We start from the raw sequence: 20,270 nt of genomic DNA, 5'->3' as shown, positions 1-20,270 counted from the left end.
TGCCGGCCTGGGGCTGCCCTGCAACCCTGCAGGTATGAATTCTATTCCAACTGGATCCTGTTTCAAGCTCATGGGAGGTGGTTACTTTAGATGCATTGAAATGTTGGCAGAGGTCACAGAGAGGACAGCCAACCCACAGCTGGGCCTGGGCTGTGGGCGGTCCCTCGCCCTCCCATCCCTGGGATGGGGCTCCGCTGTCCTTCCCACAGTGGGAGAGTGGGAGCAACTTTCCAGGCCACAGCCTTGAGGGGCATGTGGCGCTGAGGCCAGGTGGACGGTGTGGGACCCCACTAAGGCCTCCCCGTGAACCCCAAATGCTGATAGACAGGGCCAAACCCTGCTCCTCGTCACCTGGGACAAGACTGGAGGGAGTTCCCTGCCTGTTGCACCCACCGCCTGTCCATCTGGGGCCCCTCCCTGTCCTCAGAGTGGGCCAGTTTCAGACTCCCCCCAGAAGCTCCAGAGGGTTCAAATGAACAAAATCCATTACTTTACCTTCTAAACTACATATAAGAAGTACAAATGGAGGAGCTTACTGAATGTGTACATCAAGATGGCAATTAGAAAGGAGACACAGTGAGGAAGGGGCTTGGCAACCTGGCTCTACCACCTGCTCCCTCCAGGGCTGAGTTCACTTTCTTCTTTACAATTCTGGGTTTTGAACATCACTTTAGAATTTAAGGATTATGAATCTAGGAAATCCCACTTAAGAAAAATTCTGAAAGAGGATTAAGAAATACAGACAATGAACAGCTTGGGGCACTCCATCCCCCACCCCATTAACAAAGGAGAATCCGTCGAGTGGACATAAGCCTTTGAAGCCAGTGACTCTGAAGTATAACCCAAGTCCCCTGAATTAGCGTTTGTCATAAGCAGAGAACCCAGACAGGCTTCTCCACACGCACTGCTGACATCTGAGACGTGAGCACAGAGGAACTGTAATAACAACACAAATCATCAAATAATCAAAATGTATCAAAAGCCCTAACATCATCAAATCACATTACATTATGATACATAATAATGGCCACAAGTAATTTTCTTAGTAGAACAATTTATTAATGGATATGCAATTAAGTATCTCCCCAAATATCTTTCCAGAATTGACAAGACAGAAAGTAAATTTTTTTTTCGGTTCTCTGGCAGTTTTTTTTTTTAATGTAAACATAAAATATTTGAAGAAATGATAAAAAGTAACACACAAACCTGTAGGTATATTTTTAAAAATCTCACCTCAAACAGGTGCTTGAGGCTTACACACACAGACGTGCTGCTGACATAAATGTTTATTTAAAAAGAAATCCGTAACTTCATCCACAAAAGCACAGATCCAGTAAGGCCTTCAGATGGAGGGTGAGTGGCCAGAACCAAGCACTGGTATGAGGCAGAAGCAGGACTGGAGGAAGACGCAGGCCAGTATCCACAGGGACGCCATCTGCACACGGACATGATTACACAGACAAGTGCACAGAAGCTGTACTAATTCAAGCATGATTGCTAAATATTTAAAGATCCCTCAAGGCATGTTTCCAACATATGCACATGTCAGTGAGCACACCCCATTCACAGGCCATTTAAAGGTTTTTAAAAACACACGTGATAGCCAGAACACTCCTCTCCTAACACTGAGTACACAGTGGTAATCAGCAAACAGACGAAATGCATCCGTTCACACCTGAGTCTAAGCTAAGCCGCTGGATGCAGATGTTAGGGTGGAATGCAGAATTGTATTACATAAGGCAGTCTCCAAACTGCTCGATGTTCACAATTACTACATAAAATCAAAAATGTCTCCCTCAGTCAGAACTGACATCAGAACAGAGGCACAAACAGCAGTGAGTTAGTAACATTTTGAGCATCCTTCACATTCATTTACAACTCTGACCAGCTGCGATCTTGTCCACTTGCTAGTAAGACTCCTACGTTTTACAAGTCAAAAAATAAAACACATAGTATACTAAAAAACATTAATGGGCAATACAAATGTTTATCATAGATTCCTATCAACTTTGTGAATTCACTTTTGAGGTTCAGCAGAACAGTAAGCACTTAAAGCGCAGTTAAGCAATCTGTACACAGTTTATGGTTAGAAGAGTTAACGTCTGGAAATAATTTCTATGAGTTTAGAAAGCCTGAGATCTCGGTCTTCTCACCACCTTTGAAGTAAACAGGAGCACATAAACACTATTTCTAATGAATAAACACAAGGCCGTGGTCTTTCACAGTGCAGTAACTGATTTATTATCTCGGGCAGTGGACGTGAGTACAGAGGAGTGGACAGGAGTACAACAATGAGGGCTTTCCTGGGGGTGTCAGGTGCACTGGAACCTCACAAATCAGCATCAACAGAAGGCACTTGAAAGACTTTTCAGGGGCTTTGCAGCCCATGTGTGCTATGCCAACAGCAAACTGTAAACAGCTGTGCAAAGGAGGTTCTGATAATATTATGAAGTTTCTTTCAAAAGGCAATACTCAATATATAAAAATGGAGTAAATTAAGATGTTAATATATTAAACAATATAAACATTTAAAATTATAGATATCTTACAAAACAGCTCTGTGATAAAAATTTTTGTTGCAAACAAACACAAATTAAACACAGTACAAAAACGTCTCAATTAGCATGTTAGCTGGGAGGGGATAGGGAAGGAAAGCTCAGACCTGACATCTACGAGCTTCCTAACAAAATATTCCTTATTAAACTTCACATGCATTTTTAACACTGAAATATAAAAAAAAATTGAAATTTTCAATAATTCCTTATTTTAAGGCCATTGAAATAAGTTTCACATTGTTACATTTTTGTTGTGTGCTGCTCAGAGTCCAGGGATGTTTGGGGTAACTCGTCACACCCATCCCACACAGACTTCCCCTGAATGATGTGTCCCTCGAGTTTCCCCTGGCCTTCTCTAACCAGAGACCAGCACCCAGCACCACACGTCACAGTGCCTGGAGCTCAGTCCTGGACTGGGAGGACATGGACTTGCTGCAGGTGTGGTGTGACTCCAGAGAGAGTGGCTCTTGGGATCTGGCTGCTATGACAGTGTTGTTGCTAGGACAATTCCAAGGATCACAAGCAAAATAATTACACAAATAATAATGAACATCATTTTCTGAAAGATAAAGAAAAACATTAATTAATTTCCAAGGTATACAAAGAAAGAAATCATTAATGTCATTTCTTAACAAAATCCTCCTGGAATTTGAGAGTTTAAAATACAAGTCCTCCAGGTCACAGACAAGGGAGAGGTGGACAGGTAATGTGCACGGGCCAGCTGAGATATGCACATGTGTCTGTTATGCTAAGGGGATGCAGTAAGTGAAAATAGGTGGTGTCAAAACAGCTACTTGCTCCCGGGGCAAAGGCAACGCCTCCCTGGTGCCCTGTGGGCCCTTAATGAACACTTCCTACTGATCATACTAGTTGCAGACTGCGTTTCCTGGGGCGCACTGCACATCCTTTCAAGACTTTCTTTTACATGTTTTAAATTTAAATTTGATTTGCCAACATATAGCATATCACCCAGTGCACATCCCATCAAGTGCCCTCCTCAGTGCCCATCACCCAGTCACCCCATCCCCCCGCCCACCTCCCCTTCCACCACCCCTTGTTCGTTTCCCAGAATTAGAAGTCTCTCATGTCCTGTCTCCCTCTCTGATTTTTCCTACCCAGTTCCCCTCCTTTTCCCTATAATCCCTTTCACTAGATGAAGGTCCCGTCTGCTGACAGCTTCCTTAGCCGTGTTTTGCCCAAGGCACACGTGCAGTCTGTAAGAAACCCAGGAGGTCCAGGAGGGTCTTCCACCATATCCCCGCCCCCAGGCAACAGCACTGCGCTAGGTTCAGTTAACAAGCAACCCTGCCCAGAGGGAAGCTAAACCACCTGTGGCTCAAGGAACCTGCTCTCCTCCCAGGACTTGGGAGAAGTGACAACAATGAAGGGCACCCCTGCTGCAGGATGCTGCAGGACACTGAGGCAGGGCCATCTCCCTAACTGACCATCAGCCCGTGCAGGCCTCACCGCGACTCCAAGGTAGCATGTGCACCAGGAGCTCTGGCAGCCACCAAGCTCTCAACAGTCCGTGGGCCAGGCCCTCGGGAACCCTTTAGTCAGCGACTCAGGGGGCGAGGGAGCATGGCCCTGGGGACGTCCCCTCTCGTCTGAGCTGCACATGTTGCTGGCATGAGGACCACAGCCCCAGCTTCATCCCACCACAGCCCCGTGAACTCCACTCAGCACCTCAATCCGAGCCTGTGGTCCCATCTTCCTTCCCACCGGCAGCCACCCTTCAGGTTCAGTGCCTGCTCATGAACTTGAGGTCCCCAGGGAAAACCAGCCACCCTGCCCGAGAGCTCGGACTTTCCCTGCCCACAGTACTTGCTCTGCGGGGGTCTGGGCACTGTGCACACGTCTCCTTCCTTTCCCACTGGCTTGAGGAGGTGCTCTCCCAAACTCCCACACCCCAGATGCCACAGACTGCACCACATTCTTGTCTGACACCCTAACAGCTCCAGCCAAACACATGCCTGCCCCCCACCCCTTAGTGGGCAGAGCACAGCCCAGGGCACTAGCCCTGTTCTGGGGTAAAGTCATGGCTTGACCCCCTAGGAGACATAAACCATGGGCACAGCACGCTCTCCACCTGTCTCCAGATAGGACATCGACCATCCTGGCCACGCTGCAGGCTGTGGGATTAGGATCACCTCCACAGTGTGCCCACACTCTGTGTCTGGCCTACTGGGAGGGTCTGCTGAACTATTTGCTGAAAGAATAAGTTAATTTTTCCAAAGTATTATAGGTATCAACCACTGCATTTCTATAAAAAAAAATTGTTGGTGTGCACTTTGGTGTGTTTTTATTAATGAGGGCTGTCCTATGTTCATATTGAAAGACATGAGGGTACACCAGCCATGCAGGCCCAGGGCCCACAGTAAGCCCACTGCTCCCCCAAGAATCACACTGAAAAACCTGCTTTTATTCAATGGCCTTACCAAACACCATTACTGGGTCCAATCTAAAAATCATTTTTAATCTTTGCTATAACCATACTATGAACACCAGGAAAAATTAAGAAAATACATATCCAAAACAATCATAAAAATATTTTTAAATGCAATTATGTTAGTGAAGGAAATTATATACGCTATTTTTCCAGCAGAGCTAACAGGACAGCATCAGGAAAGTCACATCAATGTCCTAACAGAGTGCTAAGCCTCCTTCCCTTTTTTTTTTTTTTTTAAGCCTCCTTCCTTCTAAAGAACAAACTTCAACCAACTCACCATCCCCAAGCCTATTTCTGAAACAAGTTCCAGTGTGATCTTGTGGCGCATGAGGGCAGCACATGGACCGCGCTAGCTTCTCCCCACACGCAGCACGCACCCAGGGCCTCCGGGGTGCACTCAGGGACAGAACTCTCACAGGCTGACAACAGTGGTGGAGCCGCACACAGACCTCCTCTCTAGTCTGCTGTCTGTCCTGGGGCTGCAGTGGCTCTCACGACAAAAGAATGAGCTCCTCCAGGGCAGCCGTCAGCACCCCAAAATGGGGGCACTGGCACGCTAGGCCGAGGGGCTCAGCACACCAGCCAGCATTCTCACCGGAGCGCTCCCATGGGGAGGAGGCTCCCAAATGAACAAGAGACCCAAGGGGAAACATAAAATGTACTGAAGTTTGGGGAAAGATGACATAACGGTGGACAAAAACACTTTCATCAGTAATTATCTTTTCTCCTCAGAATCCCTGAACTACCAGGCATGCTAACTGAACAGTCTGCTTCTGTAAGGAAGTATGGGAAAATCACTGGAGTTGGCACAGGGGCACCAGCGAGAGGAAGGACTTTCAGGCCCTAGACTTTTCCAGAGAACTCTGCTTCCACTCCTTCCAACCCACAGTAACACCACCAGTGGGTAGATCGCACAAAGAAACTTTCAGGTATTGCAGCTATTCCAAAAGCTAAAAACTTAAAAGGTACATTCAACTATTAAATGCCAGTTCAAGGAGAAAGTGCCTCTGTGCTGTAGTCGCTACATGGAGCATGAGTGCACCTTGGGCAGGAGTGCAAGGGACCCAGAGGCTTTAACAGGCCACATGAGATAGAGGCCTCTGTTTAGAGATGACCCTCTACCAGCCCATTAACCTTCAGTACCCGTGGTAGCCGGACTGGCCTCTGCAGCCAGGGACACGCACTGCCAAGTGATACTCCTGGCCCCGCTCTGCTCTGCTGGCAGGCTGGTAGGACTTGTAAGTACATTAAAATTGAGCAAGCATTACTACTAGCTCATCAGCAAAGTTAATAAGTAGATTAGTTGTTAGTTACTTACTGCCTCGCTGGCAGGGGGGCATGCACATGGACGTGATCCACATCATCATTTGCCAACTGATAAACCAATAATTAGAGCAATTACAGCAACCAGAGCCACTGACACAGCTACAATTATCCACTTTTTCTGTCAAAGAAAAGCAAGCTGATTACATTATGGTAATTTCCTATCACACCACATTAGAAGACATCATTCACTGAAAGTAAAACAATCCACAGGAAGCGGTTTTAAAATCTAAGTTACAGGACATCTGATTCATTGTTTGACAGTCTTTAGTTCTTAAAAGGGTGATGTTTAATTTCACAGGTCAGACGGCTTGGAGATGAATGGCTCTAGAACCCTGAGGATATCCATTTCCATCAATGAGATGGACGCAGCTCCATCTACAGGTCACAGTATCTGGGTAAGTTTCCCGGGCTGAGACCCACGACAGTCCTGGGACAGAGCTACAGGGCCAGTTCAGGACAACAGGAGACCAGCAATGTAGGGAATAAGCTCACCCTCTTCTGTTCCACTTGTGTTCACTGCCAGCAGTTAAACCCTTCACTGCTCCCACCATACCCCAGAAAACACAGCACCCCCAGTGCAGGGGAGAAAGTAGGAGCCCAGGAGGGGGACAGCTGCCATCTGGGGAGCAGAGTGAGAAGTCTGAACAAGTGGTGTCAGCTGTTTCCCTGCAGAAATGGTGACAATTCTTGACCCAGGCCCACCTCTCTGAGCAGGTGACACTGTGCGGCACAGTGAGGCTTGCCCAGTGGATAAGTCTGTACTTCCCAGTAGGGCTGTTATCTTTGTAAAACCCATCAACTGTTCATGAACATGTCCACTGGACTGATGTGCTGGTTATGTCACAGTGAAATGAAGCAATCTGCCCTTGGTGAGTGACTTTTACAGGAAGTCGGCTAAGAACTCACCTGTGGACCTCAGGACCTCACTTCATGGAGGAGTACTTTTAAAAAGTGTGAATACAGAATAACATCACAAGCAGTTCTCATGTTCCAAAGAACGAACACAGATATGCCCAAGAGAAAGCAGAGTGTGGTGCCCTACAGTTTGAGAGTGGAGCCCAGGCATGCCCCTGAGTGGAGGCCAGCACCCTGCCCAGTGCACTCTGCACCCTGACCCTTCCCTTCCTCCCAGCACTCTGGAACTGCCTCCTTACAAGACTGCCATGGGCAGTGCAAGGGAAACCACCCAACCAGAAAGACCCTGTGAACCCTCACAGCCCTCTACCAGGACAGGGAAGCAGTGGTGTGTGCTTTGTGTGGGCCTTCTCCACTCTGGGAAGAAGGAAGCCAAGAATTACCAGACCAGGACCCCCATGGAACATAGAGAGCTTCCTTGTCCCTGAGTCAGAGCTTAATTCTGTCATTTCACTGTTTTCTTAGAAGAGCTTTGCTCACACACCACACACTCGGGATTCAGGTAAACTCATTCACAAAGCTTGAACTCGGAGCCACATAGCACATGTCCAGTCTCAGCAGCGCCCTTCACCCTCCAAACCAGAGAATTAGCAAGCAACCCAAGGAAAGAAGCCACGGTTCACTGAACAAAGTGTGTAACCAACAGCTTCTAAAATTCCCATCCTGTTAGCTCTCCATCCCCCTCCAGATAGTGGCACAGGGGCCTCTGGAGAAACATGAGGTCAGCCACTCAGAACATAAAGGTCACAGAACACATTTGCCTACATAACCTTCAAAAATTTTTAGCAAAATCATCACTTCAGTTTTAAAGTGAAATAAGAATATAAGAATTTATTTACTGGAAGACCTTTAAAGGAGGACTACGTGGACTTATTACACTTAAAGCCAAATGAAGAGAAGAATGCACCTTAATTCTTAAAAACCAAACTCACCCTTCTAGCTTTGCTGTGATATTTAATAGCTTTCTTTGTTTCTTCTTTAGCATGCTCTACGTAGTCTGTGGCGTTCATAACGTTTTTTTCTATGTTGTTGATCATTTCACCCTTAAAACAAAGTTTCAGATTCAGAGAATGTTTTTGAATGACCTGAGCACATATCTTAAGGCAGATAGAGAGCACTGATAAAGTGCTCACATGGATGTCATATGCAAGGAATGAGCACCAAATGTTGCTCACATTTACAAAAAGATGAGAATGTTATAAACATGCCAACACAAAGTAATCAAAATTTATACTTTAAAAAGATTGAATGAGGATGAGAGGGTCGGGTGACAATGCAGATGATTAAAGGCGTATCAAGCCCATTCTGAGAGGTGCTCTCGCATGGGAGTGCCTTTTGAAGGTGAGCACAGTCTGACACCTTCCCAGCACGCACGCACACACACACAATGTATAATGACGTCGTTTCCAGTGGGTGGAAAACTGTGGTGATTTCTTTAAATGTCAGTAAACTTAGACCACCATCTGCTTAATATTAAGTAGACTAGATGAAGGAAGAGTATGGGTGAGGAGAGTGCAGGGAGGTGGATGGAAGGGGAACCATACCTGCCTCCGTGTCCACAGCACACACAGTCTGCAGCAGTGACAGTACAGCAGTGGGAAATGATGTACAATTACCTCATGTGTTGAAACCTCAAGCTTACTAGCAGTTCTGACTATGCACACAGTTTGAGTTAAAGAAGTAAAAATAACACAATACCAACAAACTTCTAAAAGGAGACATGGTGAAACAAAACTGATACAGCCATCTTCCTACTGAAGCTTAAGGTCATACATGGGGTGTAGAACCATCAAGATTAAAGTCTCTGGTACTCTAAAATCTTTCAAAATTACTAACACAACATACTGTCCTTACTGCCTAGTGGCTCTCTTCAGAATACTCCCTGAAAATACAAAGCTGGCAGAAACTTCTAGTGTGGGGAAGCAAGGGCTCTACCCCATGAACCCGCCCCCTGCCCCAGGGGCTACTGGTTTTTCCCAGAAATCACACAGAACCTGAGATTTCCACATATTTTTATGATAAACCTCCTCAAAATCAACAGTGTTCTTCCAAAGGTCAGTGACATGGAGAAAGAGTCCTATACAGGATGGACTTCCTGTCCTCCCTCACATAATCCAGAAAATAAACTGATCAGGTTCAAAACATCTCAGCAGACTGCTCCTCCCAGAGCAGATTCCAAAACTAGCCTTTGGGGGCATGAGGACACAATCTACCTAAGACACAGACACAGACACTCCCATGGCATGGGCATCAACACAATCCTAACCCCTGAATCAGTGGATGGCCACATGCAGGCTTCACTCCATCTTGGAAACATCACCAAGAGCCTGATTCAGGTCCAGGAGTCAGAACGAACATATCCACACACCTAACAGGACACACCAACTTGTATCTTATGCTGGATTTTGGATTTTGTGAGGAACTGCCTATGCTCCTTCCATCCTCACATCCCTGGTTGATCATGAACTATAGCTCCCAGCTTATTCTTTTAAACATTTCTGCCAATTATCATTCTAACACACACTCCTTTCAGACACTTGAAAATACATGTACTTTAGAGAAGAAAATTAAAATCCCCACCATCTCACTGTTATTATACTATTTGGTATATTTCTTTCCTTCTATGAATACTATTTTATGGAGCCGAGTTCATGCCACAGACATACACATGTGTGCAAGCATAATCTAGGATAACACAGATGTGTGTATACATAGACACGTAAGATTTTGTATCTCCCCCTTCACCTATAATTCCAACACTATATTTCTATGTCTTTCTAAATATCCCTCTAAACTAAAGTCTGCCACCTGTGGCTGCCTAGTAAGTTGTCCAGCAGACACACGGAATTTAAGTAAGGAAGCCAATCCCGTACTGTTGAGTATTTAAGCATTCCTGTCTCACAATATAACTGCAATCAACTTCTGAGTTTTGAGACTGGATCCAAAATCCTGGCTTTCTCGGCTATACTGGAATCTCATGTGAGAATTCACGAGTCCATGCCACCGTACCAGAGACAGGGACATGTGTGCAGATACCTGGGTCTCCACGAACATAGCCATGTCCGTGAACATCTCATGCAGCTCCCGGATGCTGGTCTCTAGCTTCATGATGTCCTTGTGACGAGACTCAATTTCATTGAGAGCTTGTCTAGTAATTTGTGAATCTGATATAATCTTTGGAAAACAAACACAAAAGAGAAATACTGATGAACTCAGGGCCGCTTTGGAAATCAAATGCAGGTCAAGTGCATGCAGGCGTGCAGCCGCAACCTCCCAGGTACTCACGTCTGCCGTGAAGACAGAAGGACTTCCACTCTCCAGCATCTCCTCCAGCTCATCATCTGTTGTGGTTCTTCCAGCTGCAAGATGAACAGAGCCTCCACTCAGGACATGCCAACACTTACAAATAACTTTTTCAACTGTTAAGTTAGCAACTAAAATCTGAATTGTCAACATTTTCAAACAATGTTTTTCTGGCAGATTGATAGAGGCTAGGGCTCCACAGAAAAGGTGCAGAGAGTGAAAGATGGTAGGTAGTTCTGGGGGCAACAAAGATGTTCTACAACTGTGTGATACACTAAAGCTGCTGACCTGGGGATCCCTGGGTGGCGCAGCGGTTTGGCGCCTGCCTTTGGCCCAGGGCGCGATCCTGGAGACCCGGGATGGAATCCCACGTCGGGCTCCCGGTGCATGGAGCCTGCTTCCCCCTCTACCTATGTCTCTGCCTCTCTCTCTCTCTCTGTGTGACTATCATAAATAAATAAAAAAAAATTAAAAAAAAAAAAAAGAAAAAAAAAAGCTGCTGACCTGTATCCTTTGCACATCATCGTCATGGCATAGAATTATATTTCAGTAAAGTCGCTGAAATGTCATTTGATGAAGTTCCCACTTGTGGTTGTTCCAGGCTCCCCAAGTCCCTAGGGAGGTGTGCACAGCCCCAGTGGCCACCTAGCCCATCATGAGCTTGGGCCCTGGCTGTGGAGCCCTAGTCTTCGCTCACAGGGAGGTGGCCCACCTGACTGACCTTTACATGATCAGCAAACTGCCTCCTGCCCAGAGGGAGGCCCAAGCCCCCCTTCCCAGGCTGATGGCTTTGCATGCATCCTTTTATGGCAAGCTGGTACAAAGGGCAGTCTGTGCTGCCTCGCCCTATATGCAGTGCCCTGAGGCCCACAGAGACCATATCTGCCCCCCTGTTGGGGGCAACAGGAAAGTGTGTGAAGTGATGATAGCTGAAAGTGTTCCAAATCTGATTAGCACTCTAAGAATAATGCTAATTAGAAAGTAATTTAAAATCCAGGGACACCTGGGTGGTTCAGCAGTTGAGCATCTGCCTCTGGCTCAGGGCATGATCCTGGGATCCGGGATCGAGTCCCACATCGGGCTCCTTGTGGGGAGCCTGCTTCTCCCTCTACCTATGTCTCTGCCTCTCTCTGTTCCTCTCATAAATAAATAAAATCCTTTTAAAAAAAAATCCATTTACCAAGGATTTTCTGAAGGATGTAAATAAAGAAAAAGTTTTGGTGATTCAATGAACTGGAAGCTACAAGAAAGCTTAGGTTTTGCAATATTGGCAAAAAAAAAGATGGAATGTTTACAGTACTTTGATGTCAGAACTTCAGAAAAAAATATGCTTTTAACAAAAGTAGCATTTTCCTTTACTCACTAATTTCTAGCTGACGCTGAATCCGTCCTTTGCTTCGGTCCCGGAACAGCGTCTGTGCCTCGTTATATTCCGTCATCACTTCTACAAACTTCCGAGATAGTACAGAATGCTATTAAACATGGGAAAAATTAAATTAATACACAATAGTCATTTCTTCTGCTGAAAGTGACATACAAAACATTGTATCAGGTAAACTACAACTGTTACAGGAGCAGCAACCACACTGAGAGCTGCACAAGCACCACCGTGCTGGACTCTCCCAGCACCTGTTACTTAATGGGTGGACATCATGACTCAGAGCTTGCCACCACTCCCCGCTGACCAGATGGAGCCTGGCACCTCAGCTGGCACCCCAGAGCCTGCACAGTGCCCCCCCCCTTGTCAAACAGAAGCAAGCAGCCTGGACCCCCTTGTCTGCACACCACACCTCACCTCACCCCACACCCTCTAGGGATTCTAATAATTCAGATAACACTGCTCTCCAGAGCAGAACTCTGTGGATGGATGAATACGTTTTTTTCTTCATAATAAGGAAGTCATCTGTAGAGATCACCTCCTTTTCTGCAGAGATGTCATAAGGATCAATGTGACATAAAGATGAATTTGAAAGGAAATAGAGGGCAGCCGGGGTGGCTGAACGGTTTAGCGCCACCTTCAGCCCAGGACGTGATCCTGGAGTCCTGGGATTGAGTCCCACATAGGGCTCCCTGCATGGAGCCTGCTTCTCCCTCTGCCTGTGTCTCTGCCTCTCTCTCTCTCTCTCTCTGTCTCTCATGAATAAATAAATAAAATCTTTTAAAAAAAAAAGGAAATAGAGAAAGACTTATTCTTCACATCACTTCGGTCTGGACGAAGCTGACAAGCAAACCTGGGTTCTCCGTATGCGAAGATCCACCGAAGTCCGGTTCCCACTCTCATCCTGGTCAAAACTTTGCTCAATAGCTGAAAAAAACATGACAAGACTCACCTTTTAAACTAAAAAAATGGAAGTTTCTCAAGCCAAACCTCCAACTGCTTTTATCTTTTCCATTCCTCATAGACCTCAATAATAAGCATTAATTATTGCTATTATCACAAGATAAAACATGTCCTATCTTAACATTTAAAATAAAAGTGAACAAAGAAACCACCTGACTGATGGAGATTAGAGAACTTAACTATCGATCTACAGGCAGTACAGAGGACTATGGGGGAAACCAACTTTCAAACCCTGAAGCATGGTAAATTCTAATGAACAATGTCCTGGCTTCTCCAACCAAAAGAAAAAAGTGGGGGAAAAGATGGAAGGAGAGTCTGAGTTTTAAAAACTCTAAGTGACATACCACCAATCATAGGGTATAGTCTTTATATGGAACCCAATTCAAGCATACTGTAAAAAGAAATTCAAAGGACAACAGAGAAGTGTAAATTCTGATGGGATATTTCATAATAACCACAATGATTTAACCTAGATACAGTCATGGCACTGTGGTTGTATTTCTGGGTGAAAATCCTTCTGTTTTGGAATACACTGATGAAGCTGCCATATGGATGGCTTTGAAGTGCGTGGGCAGGCAAGCACCCCAGAATGCAGGGAGAAGGGTGCAACCACAGCTACAGGTGGTCATCTCCCTGCCCCCACCTGTCTGAAATGTGCCCTAACAAAAGTTCTTTCTGATCCACAGAGATTGTCTGGATTCAGTGATCTTTTGTCAAATCAGATACGACGTGTCTTCCTGGCATCCCTGCTTACACCCCGAACCTCTCAGAAGCCACCTCTCAGTGCTGAACCTCCAGCACTGGAAGCTAAACTCCTGCAAATTTAAGGAACCATTTAAGAAGAATAGGAGATACGTATGAAAGGCTACTCACCTTCTCAAATATCTACGATTTAGCCAAAAAGCTAAAAATAGGTCTCTATAAGACAGCAACAATTTATAAGCAAATGATTAACCTTGTTGAATACAAAGTAATTAACACTTCTATCCTAAATTGTGGGATCAGCAACCAGGAGCCTTGGCACAGCCCTTAGAGCCACAGGTTGAAGAATTCTAGAACGATGCATCTCATAAAGGCCACTACTCCAAGTTCATACAGATCATTTAAAGTGCTCAGAGTTCTGACTTGAAAAAATGTCCAAGAACAAGACATTACAAAGGAAATACAGACAACCCACATGCCACCATCACTGATGACATGCAGCCAAAGCCATAAACTCACACTTCAACTTGGCTCGGATTTTGTTAGCAGTTTTCTTGATTTCTCCATTCAGATCTTCAAGCTCTTCTTTTATTTCTTAAAAAAAAAAAAAAAAAAGGCATCTGAGCTATAGTATCCAATGAACTTAAATGGAACAACATTCTCGGTAAATATTCAAGTGTTTAGTTGTCAAAGTGAGGCCCCCAAACCATGTGGGGCCTGGCAGACACACACATTCCTGGGCCCACCCAGACCTTCTTCGCATAGACCTCTGCGGCCAGCAATCCCACCTAATAAGCCCCCAGGGGACTGACTATATGTGCGCCTGTACTTGAGAAGAGGTGGTATATAGCAATTAATTGATGAAAGAGTTCACTGAGTCCATCACTAACACATCTAGACCAAAGAGGGGAAGCAGAAATGTAATCATATTCTGGGAAAAAATTCTCTCATGTGTTTGATCTCTTTTGTGCTCATCTCTACTTAATCAGAGCAGGCCCCTCGCAGGTATGCTGGTCCCCACACCAGGAGACCTGGGGCTAAGCCCCTAGACCCAGGCACTGTGTCTGCACTGGGAGAGCCAGTACAAGAATCTATAGGAGAATGCACACAAAGCCAGAGAGCATGTGCAGGCATGTGATCCAGCTGAGGACAAGGCACACCAAACTTGGGGAATGGAAGGTGCAGAAACCTCCAAACTGAGAACTGAACCTGGGGTGGATCAGAGCTCCGTCCCCACTGGTGTTCCCCAGAAACACATCCCCGCCCCCCTTCCTGCTCTGGACAAGAAAGCCCTTGGGCTGTTCAAGCACTCAGAGATCCTGGACTTCTTGCTCACGTGGGCAGGCAGGGGCTCAGGTGTCAGTGAGGGAAACGAAAGAGGTATGATCATATCTGACCCTTCAAACTACAGAAGCGGCCATGAGGTTATCTTTGGCAAAGGAAGCATTTCAAACCACTGAGAAAAGGATGTGGTGTGATCAACATTCCTACTGAGATCAGGAAAGCTGGACAAAATACGTTTTTAATCAGCTTAAAGGCATACAAAGCTAAAAAGGCAGGTACGAAGATACAGAAGAAAGATACCCTAAGAGGGAAGCTAGCCACAGGAGTGGCCTGGCTGCAGGCAATGGAGAGGAGAGCCACATAGATGCAGACAGCCCTGCCCTAGAGGGGGAAGATGCAGCTCATCTAACCCTTGCACAGGGACCCAGAACTACTGCTGTAGAAATGTTTAAAAATCATCTATTAACAAAGAAAATCCTATCCACGGGCTCAAGTTATTGTCACAAGCTTTTATGCACAAAGCCCAGGGCCCAATCAAAAACAGCCAGGCAGGCAAAGAACCACAGATGAGGTATATAGACCCCCACCCACCCAGGGGCACTGTTAATGGACTATCAGACACAGACAGCAAAATCATGTTCAAAGGGGTGAAAGAGAACATCAGGAATTCTGTCAAAAAATCAGAAAGTAGGAATGCCTGGGTGGCTCAGTGGTTGAGTGTCTGCCTTCAGCTCAGGGCATGATCCCTAGGTCCTGGGATCGAGTCCCACATCAGGCTCCCTGCATGGAGCCTGCGTCTCCCTCTGCCTATGTCTCTGCCTCTCTCTGTGTTTCTCATGAATAAATACATAAAATCTTTTTTTAAAAAAATCAGACCGTACAGAAAAGAACCAAGTAAGATTCTAAGACTGAAAAATATCTCACCCAGAAGTATCAGGTGAAAAGAGGACTGTGGATGAAGCAGAAAACAGATTTCCCAACAGAAGGACAAGACAGTAGTGGGAAACAAAATGGATGGCTGGGGACCCTTGGGCATTGTGGAAAGGCTGGAACACACAGATCCCAGGTCTCCCGAAGACAGAGAACGGGAACAGGGCAGGGACAGCTCTCAAAGAGAAAGTGGCCCAGGTGGCCAGGTGTGCAGCCCCAGGGATCCAGGACACCTTAAGAAAAGCAGCACAAACAAAGAAAATTGCATCCAGAAACAGCAATGCAAAATTGTTAAACCAAAGACCAAACATCAAGTATCTTAAAAGCTATGATTCAACACCTGACTTAAAAAAAAAAAAAAAAAAAAAGGAACTGGAAAGATTAGTTCAAAATCTTCAAGAGGGTCAAAGAAAATAACTTCCCAACAGATTCCTACACTCCACAAAAACATCTTTTAAAAACAAGATTACAAAAAAAAAAATAAAATAAAAATAAAAAAAAATAAAAACAAGATTACAGACAGGAATTTTCAGAGAACTGTATATTCCCTACTAAAAGCAGTAAACAAAGGGTGTTTTTTAAAAAGAAATGATCTCAGAAGGAAGTTGTGAGACTCACAGAAAAATAAGCAGCACTGGTATGGGTAGATCCAAACAGATGTTAATGGTGCAAAGCAGCCATAGTACAAATATTTATGTCACTTTCATCTATTATATACATACAGCAATATGAGCACTAAAAAATGATGGGGTTAGTTTCCTAAGATCCTTGCATTACCTGGAAATAGTAAAAATACAGATTTATATTTGACCTTAAGTCAAGAATGTGTAGTATAGCCCAGAGGACAACCATTAAAACAACAGTATTACATATCAACAAGCTAGTGGTGGAAGGGATGAAACTCTTCAAACCCAATCCAGAAGAAAGCATTAAAAGAAAGAAGTAACAGAGAACAAGCAAGAAAAACGGAAAGCACATAAGCTTACAAATGTCCGCCCCAATATATCAATAATTCTAGCAAACCACCTAAAAGCACTTTGAGACAAAAAATGATGAAACTGGAAAAAAGACAAAGCCCCACAATATTTTATTCATAAGAGACAAGACGCAAGGCTCCAGAAAGGTTAACAGGAAATAGCAGGACACCTATCCCACTCCCACTGAGCAAGGTAAACCAGGGAGCTCTGTTCACTTGGGCAAAGCGGCCATGAGGGCACAGAACATCCATCTGTGGGGACAGGAAAGATGCCCCCCATGACAGCAGCGGTTTAGCGCCACCTGCAGCCCGGGGTGTGATCCTGGCGATCCGGGATCGAGTCCCACGTCGGGCTTCCTACATGGAGCCTGCTTCTCCCTCTGCCTGTGTCTCTGCCTCTCTCTGAATGAATAAATAAATAAATCTTTAAAAAAAAAAAAAGGCCCAGCGCAGCACAAGACTTCACAGTTCTGAAGGTATTCACCCCCAGCTCTACATGCACGTGTGCATGGCCCGACTTGGAAGGAAGGAAACAGCCAGCTATGAAGGGCGCCACCAGGAGCAGGCTTGAGATGAGAACAGGCTGCACATCAGTGTTACCTTCTCCCAGTTAGATGAACACAGTGTTGGCATAGAAGAGAGTATCCTTCCGTGGAGATAAATACCAAGTGGGCACTCTGAAAGAGGTCAGCAAAAATAACGGGCACATGGAACACACGTATCAACACCACAGTGTGTACAGTGTGTGTCCAAACAGGCATGCACATGGGTACGTACACATACGTGCACAGAGCAGTTTGGCAGATGGGGACAGCCAGTGAGTCTAGGTGAAGGAAATTTGAATTTCCTTGTACCGTCACTGCAACTTCCCCATTGATTTGAAAATGTTCACACTAAAAGTCTGAAAAGAATGTTTAATGGTACCAGCCCTTGATCCCTCAGGTACAAGCCTAGGAATTGGGCACCAGGGTGCGGCCAGGCGCCACCTGCTGGTTCCTGTGCTCAGGCACCAAACGGCCCCGAGGCTGGTGGGGCTGGCCACCCAGGTTTACCCATCTTGTATGACATCCAGGAGCCCAGCACCAGGAGTGCCGCCCCTCCCACCTGGCAGAGGGCTGAAAGGGGCATCAGGCTCCTGCCATCTGCATCACCTGGGCTCCCTATCCTGGGGGACCAGTTCTGCAGAGAGGAATTAAATAGGCACTTGGACACTGCCTCCCACATTTTGGTTCACGCAAAAGCAATAGTTTTATTTAAAGCCCAGAAGGGACTACTGTGAAGCATTAAGAGTTCTACATGTATTCAAATATTAGTGCTATCTGCTATTTCTTGGCAGCAAAAGTTTTCTGGAGGTAAATTATTCAAAAAAATACACTAATATTTATTCAAACTTGATTTTCCCAAGAATTAAGATGTTAATAGGTGTTACATAAAAAGTTCTGTGCGCAAATAAGTGTGTAAAACACTGTACACTAAGTTAAATAGGCTTCTTTATTGCAGGATTGCTCAGAGTCTTTACTGCTGAGGACACTGTAACTTCTCAAGAGGGGAGAAAGCATAATGAGGCTCCCAGATGCACCTGGTGACACACCTCCTGTTTCACAGGCTAGCTGACAGCATTCATGCTCTAGAACACACTTTGGGAAATGTTCTTCTAAACTGTAAAATAAGGAGCTTAATGAAGGTCAAAGCATTGTTTTACAAGACATGAAAAATCTTAAAGTTAAAAACGTGTTCTTTTCCCATGTAATATCTTTATTTTTTCAATGTAAGGCTACACCAAATAACCCTCTAACAAAATGTTGCTTTCAACTGTCCTCCAAAGTTGAGAGTAAGTGTCCACACAACCACTTTCACCTAACCCCATACCAGAGGTCTTGACATATGCCCACTAAAAATAGAAAGCATAGAGCTAAGGGAAAAGTGTCATTCACAAATGACATGACTGGGTGCAGAAATAACCCAACAGAATCTACACAGGAGTTAGTAGCATTAATAAGTAATTAGGTGAGTTAATGGTGAGTTACATATAAACCCATCGTAATTCTATACAAAGAGAAAATAAAGTTTACAGCAGATACCATTCACATTAACGTCAAGACCTCAACCACCTAGCAAAACCACAATGCGGGATGTGTGAGGTCCCTACACCAAACCCCGTGAAGCGCTACCAGAGAGATTAAAGAAGACGTAAATTGTAGAGGGACAGAACATTCTCATGGATTAAAAGATGCAGTATTGTAAAGATACCAATTCTTCCCCAAAATGAGGTATGGATTCTAATTCACAATCTCTGGCTTATCTAGATCCATTTTACCTTTGAAATTTTCAAAATTTATCTCTCCAGATCAAGGAAACACTCCCTTATAATGGCCAACGCCCCTGTTCTTGGTTAATTTAAAATAATTTCTTACACGCTGTCCTTAACAGACATCCAGACAGCATACTCCATACAAAAGCCTTTCCCAAAGACTTACCATTGCCTGAAAACCTACCCTAACAAATGCTGTTTTCCAAGTCAATTTTTTAACTTTCACTTATTTTTTAAAGATTTATTTACTTTAGGAAAAGAGGGGGAGTGCAAGTGGGGGTATGGGCAAAGAGAGAGACAAGTAGACTCCCCACTAGGTGTGGAGCCCATGGCAGGGCTTGATCCCAGGACCCCAAGACCATGACCTGAGCCCAAATCAAGAGTTGGACGCCCAACTGACTGAGCCACCCATGCACTCCTCTAATTAACTTTCATCTAAACACAGAATTCTGTCATTCCTATTTAACTATCGACATAAAAAGTACCCATCTAGGCCCACTCACTGATAAGGCCCCACAGTTCAGCAAAGCCACTTCTGTGTATTCCTCTGGATAGGACACAGCAGTGGTCCCAGTCTGGCAGGGCACTGGAAGCACAACAGCACAAAACCATCTGATTCTCTGGCTCATACAGTCAGGGGCATCAGAACAGACAGGCAGCCTGCTTGGTTCCAGGATTTTTACAAGCGCACTGCGTGACCTCATGCACAGTCAGGGTTGAGGCCTATTTCACAAACAAGAGAGAGAGGGGCACCATTTTTAAAGCCAATGACTTACTTCCTTCTGGATTTGGTGCAGAAAGAATGATGCTGTGGTTTTTCTTTACTTCTTCAACATCCTGAGCTATTTTAGCTGTACTGTTCCTGATCTCCTCGACCTAAGACAGATACAAACAGCCATTACTATTATGGCAAATTCAAATTTGCTACCACTTTCCATTACCTAAAAATAAAGAAAGAAGTAAATGAATAAATACATGAAGAAATATCAGCTTTTCCATGCTCACATTGATAGTTAATTGAAAGATAAAGAAAAATGTACCATGTTAAGATCCATATCCACATGACTAAGGCAATATCAATCAAGATACACCAACAAAACCTACCAGGTTGTAAAAACCTTTACAGTCAAGACCCAAGTGCTATTACAAATGGTGTCAACAGGAAGCACACGGCCATG

The 20,270-nt window shown here is 44.9% G+C and overlaps 1 protein-coding gene across 4 annotated transcripts in view; it reads right to left on the bottom strand.

Moving 5' to 3' along the window:
- STX2 (syntaxin 2) overlaps positions 1 to 20,270 on the bottom strand; it is a 45,574-nt gene that overhangs the window by 13,163 nt on the left and 12,141 nt on the right. For 2 of the 4 annotated variants that reach the window (XM_038574714.1, XM_038574713.1), the window contains exons 3-9: positions 19,869 to 19,968; positions 14,111 to 14,185; positions 12,780 to 12,853; positions 11,912 to 12,020; positions 10,531 to 10,604; positions 10,282 to 10,419; positions 8,178 to 8,288 (exon numbers count right to left, since the gene is read on the bottom strand). In XM_038574714.1, the coding sequence (XP_038430642.1) occupies positions 8,178 to 8,288; positions 10,282 to 10,419; positions 10,531 to 10,604; positions 11,912 to 12,020; positions 12,780 to 12,853; positions 14,111 to 14,185; positions 19,869 to 19,968 (681 nt within the window). Of the gene's footprint in view, positions 1 to 2,214; positions 3,115 to 6,322; positions 6,449 to 8,177; positions 8,289 to 10,281; positions 10,420 to 10,530; positions 10,605 to 11,911; positions 12,021 to 12,779; positions 12,854 to 14,110; positions 14,186 to 19,868; positions 19,969 to 20,270 lie in introns of those variants that run through there. The other 2 variants (XM_038574715.1, XM_038574716.1) reach the window with 2 other exon arrangements.

This window comes from Canis lupus, chromosome 26 (assembly GCF_011100685.1).
Source record: "Canis lupus familiaris isolate Mischka breed German Shepherd chromosome 26, alternate assembly UU_Cfam_GSD_1.0, whole genome shotgun sequence".
Lineage (NCBI taxonomy): Eukaryota > Metazoa > Chordata > Mammalia > Carnivora > Canidae > Canis > Canis lupus.
Note: the sequence above shows the minus strand (reverse complement) of the source record. Positions and strands in the feature narration are given on the sequence as shown.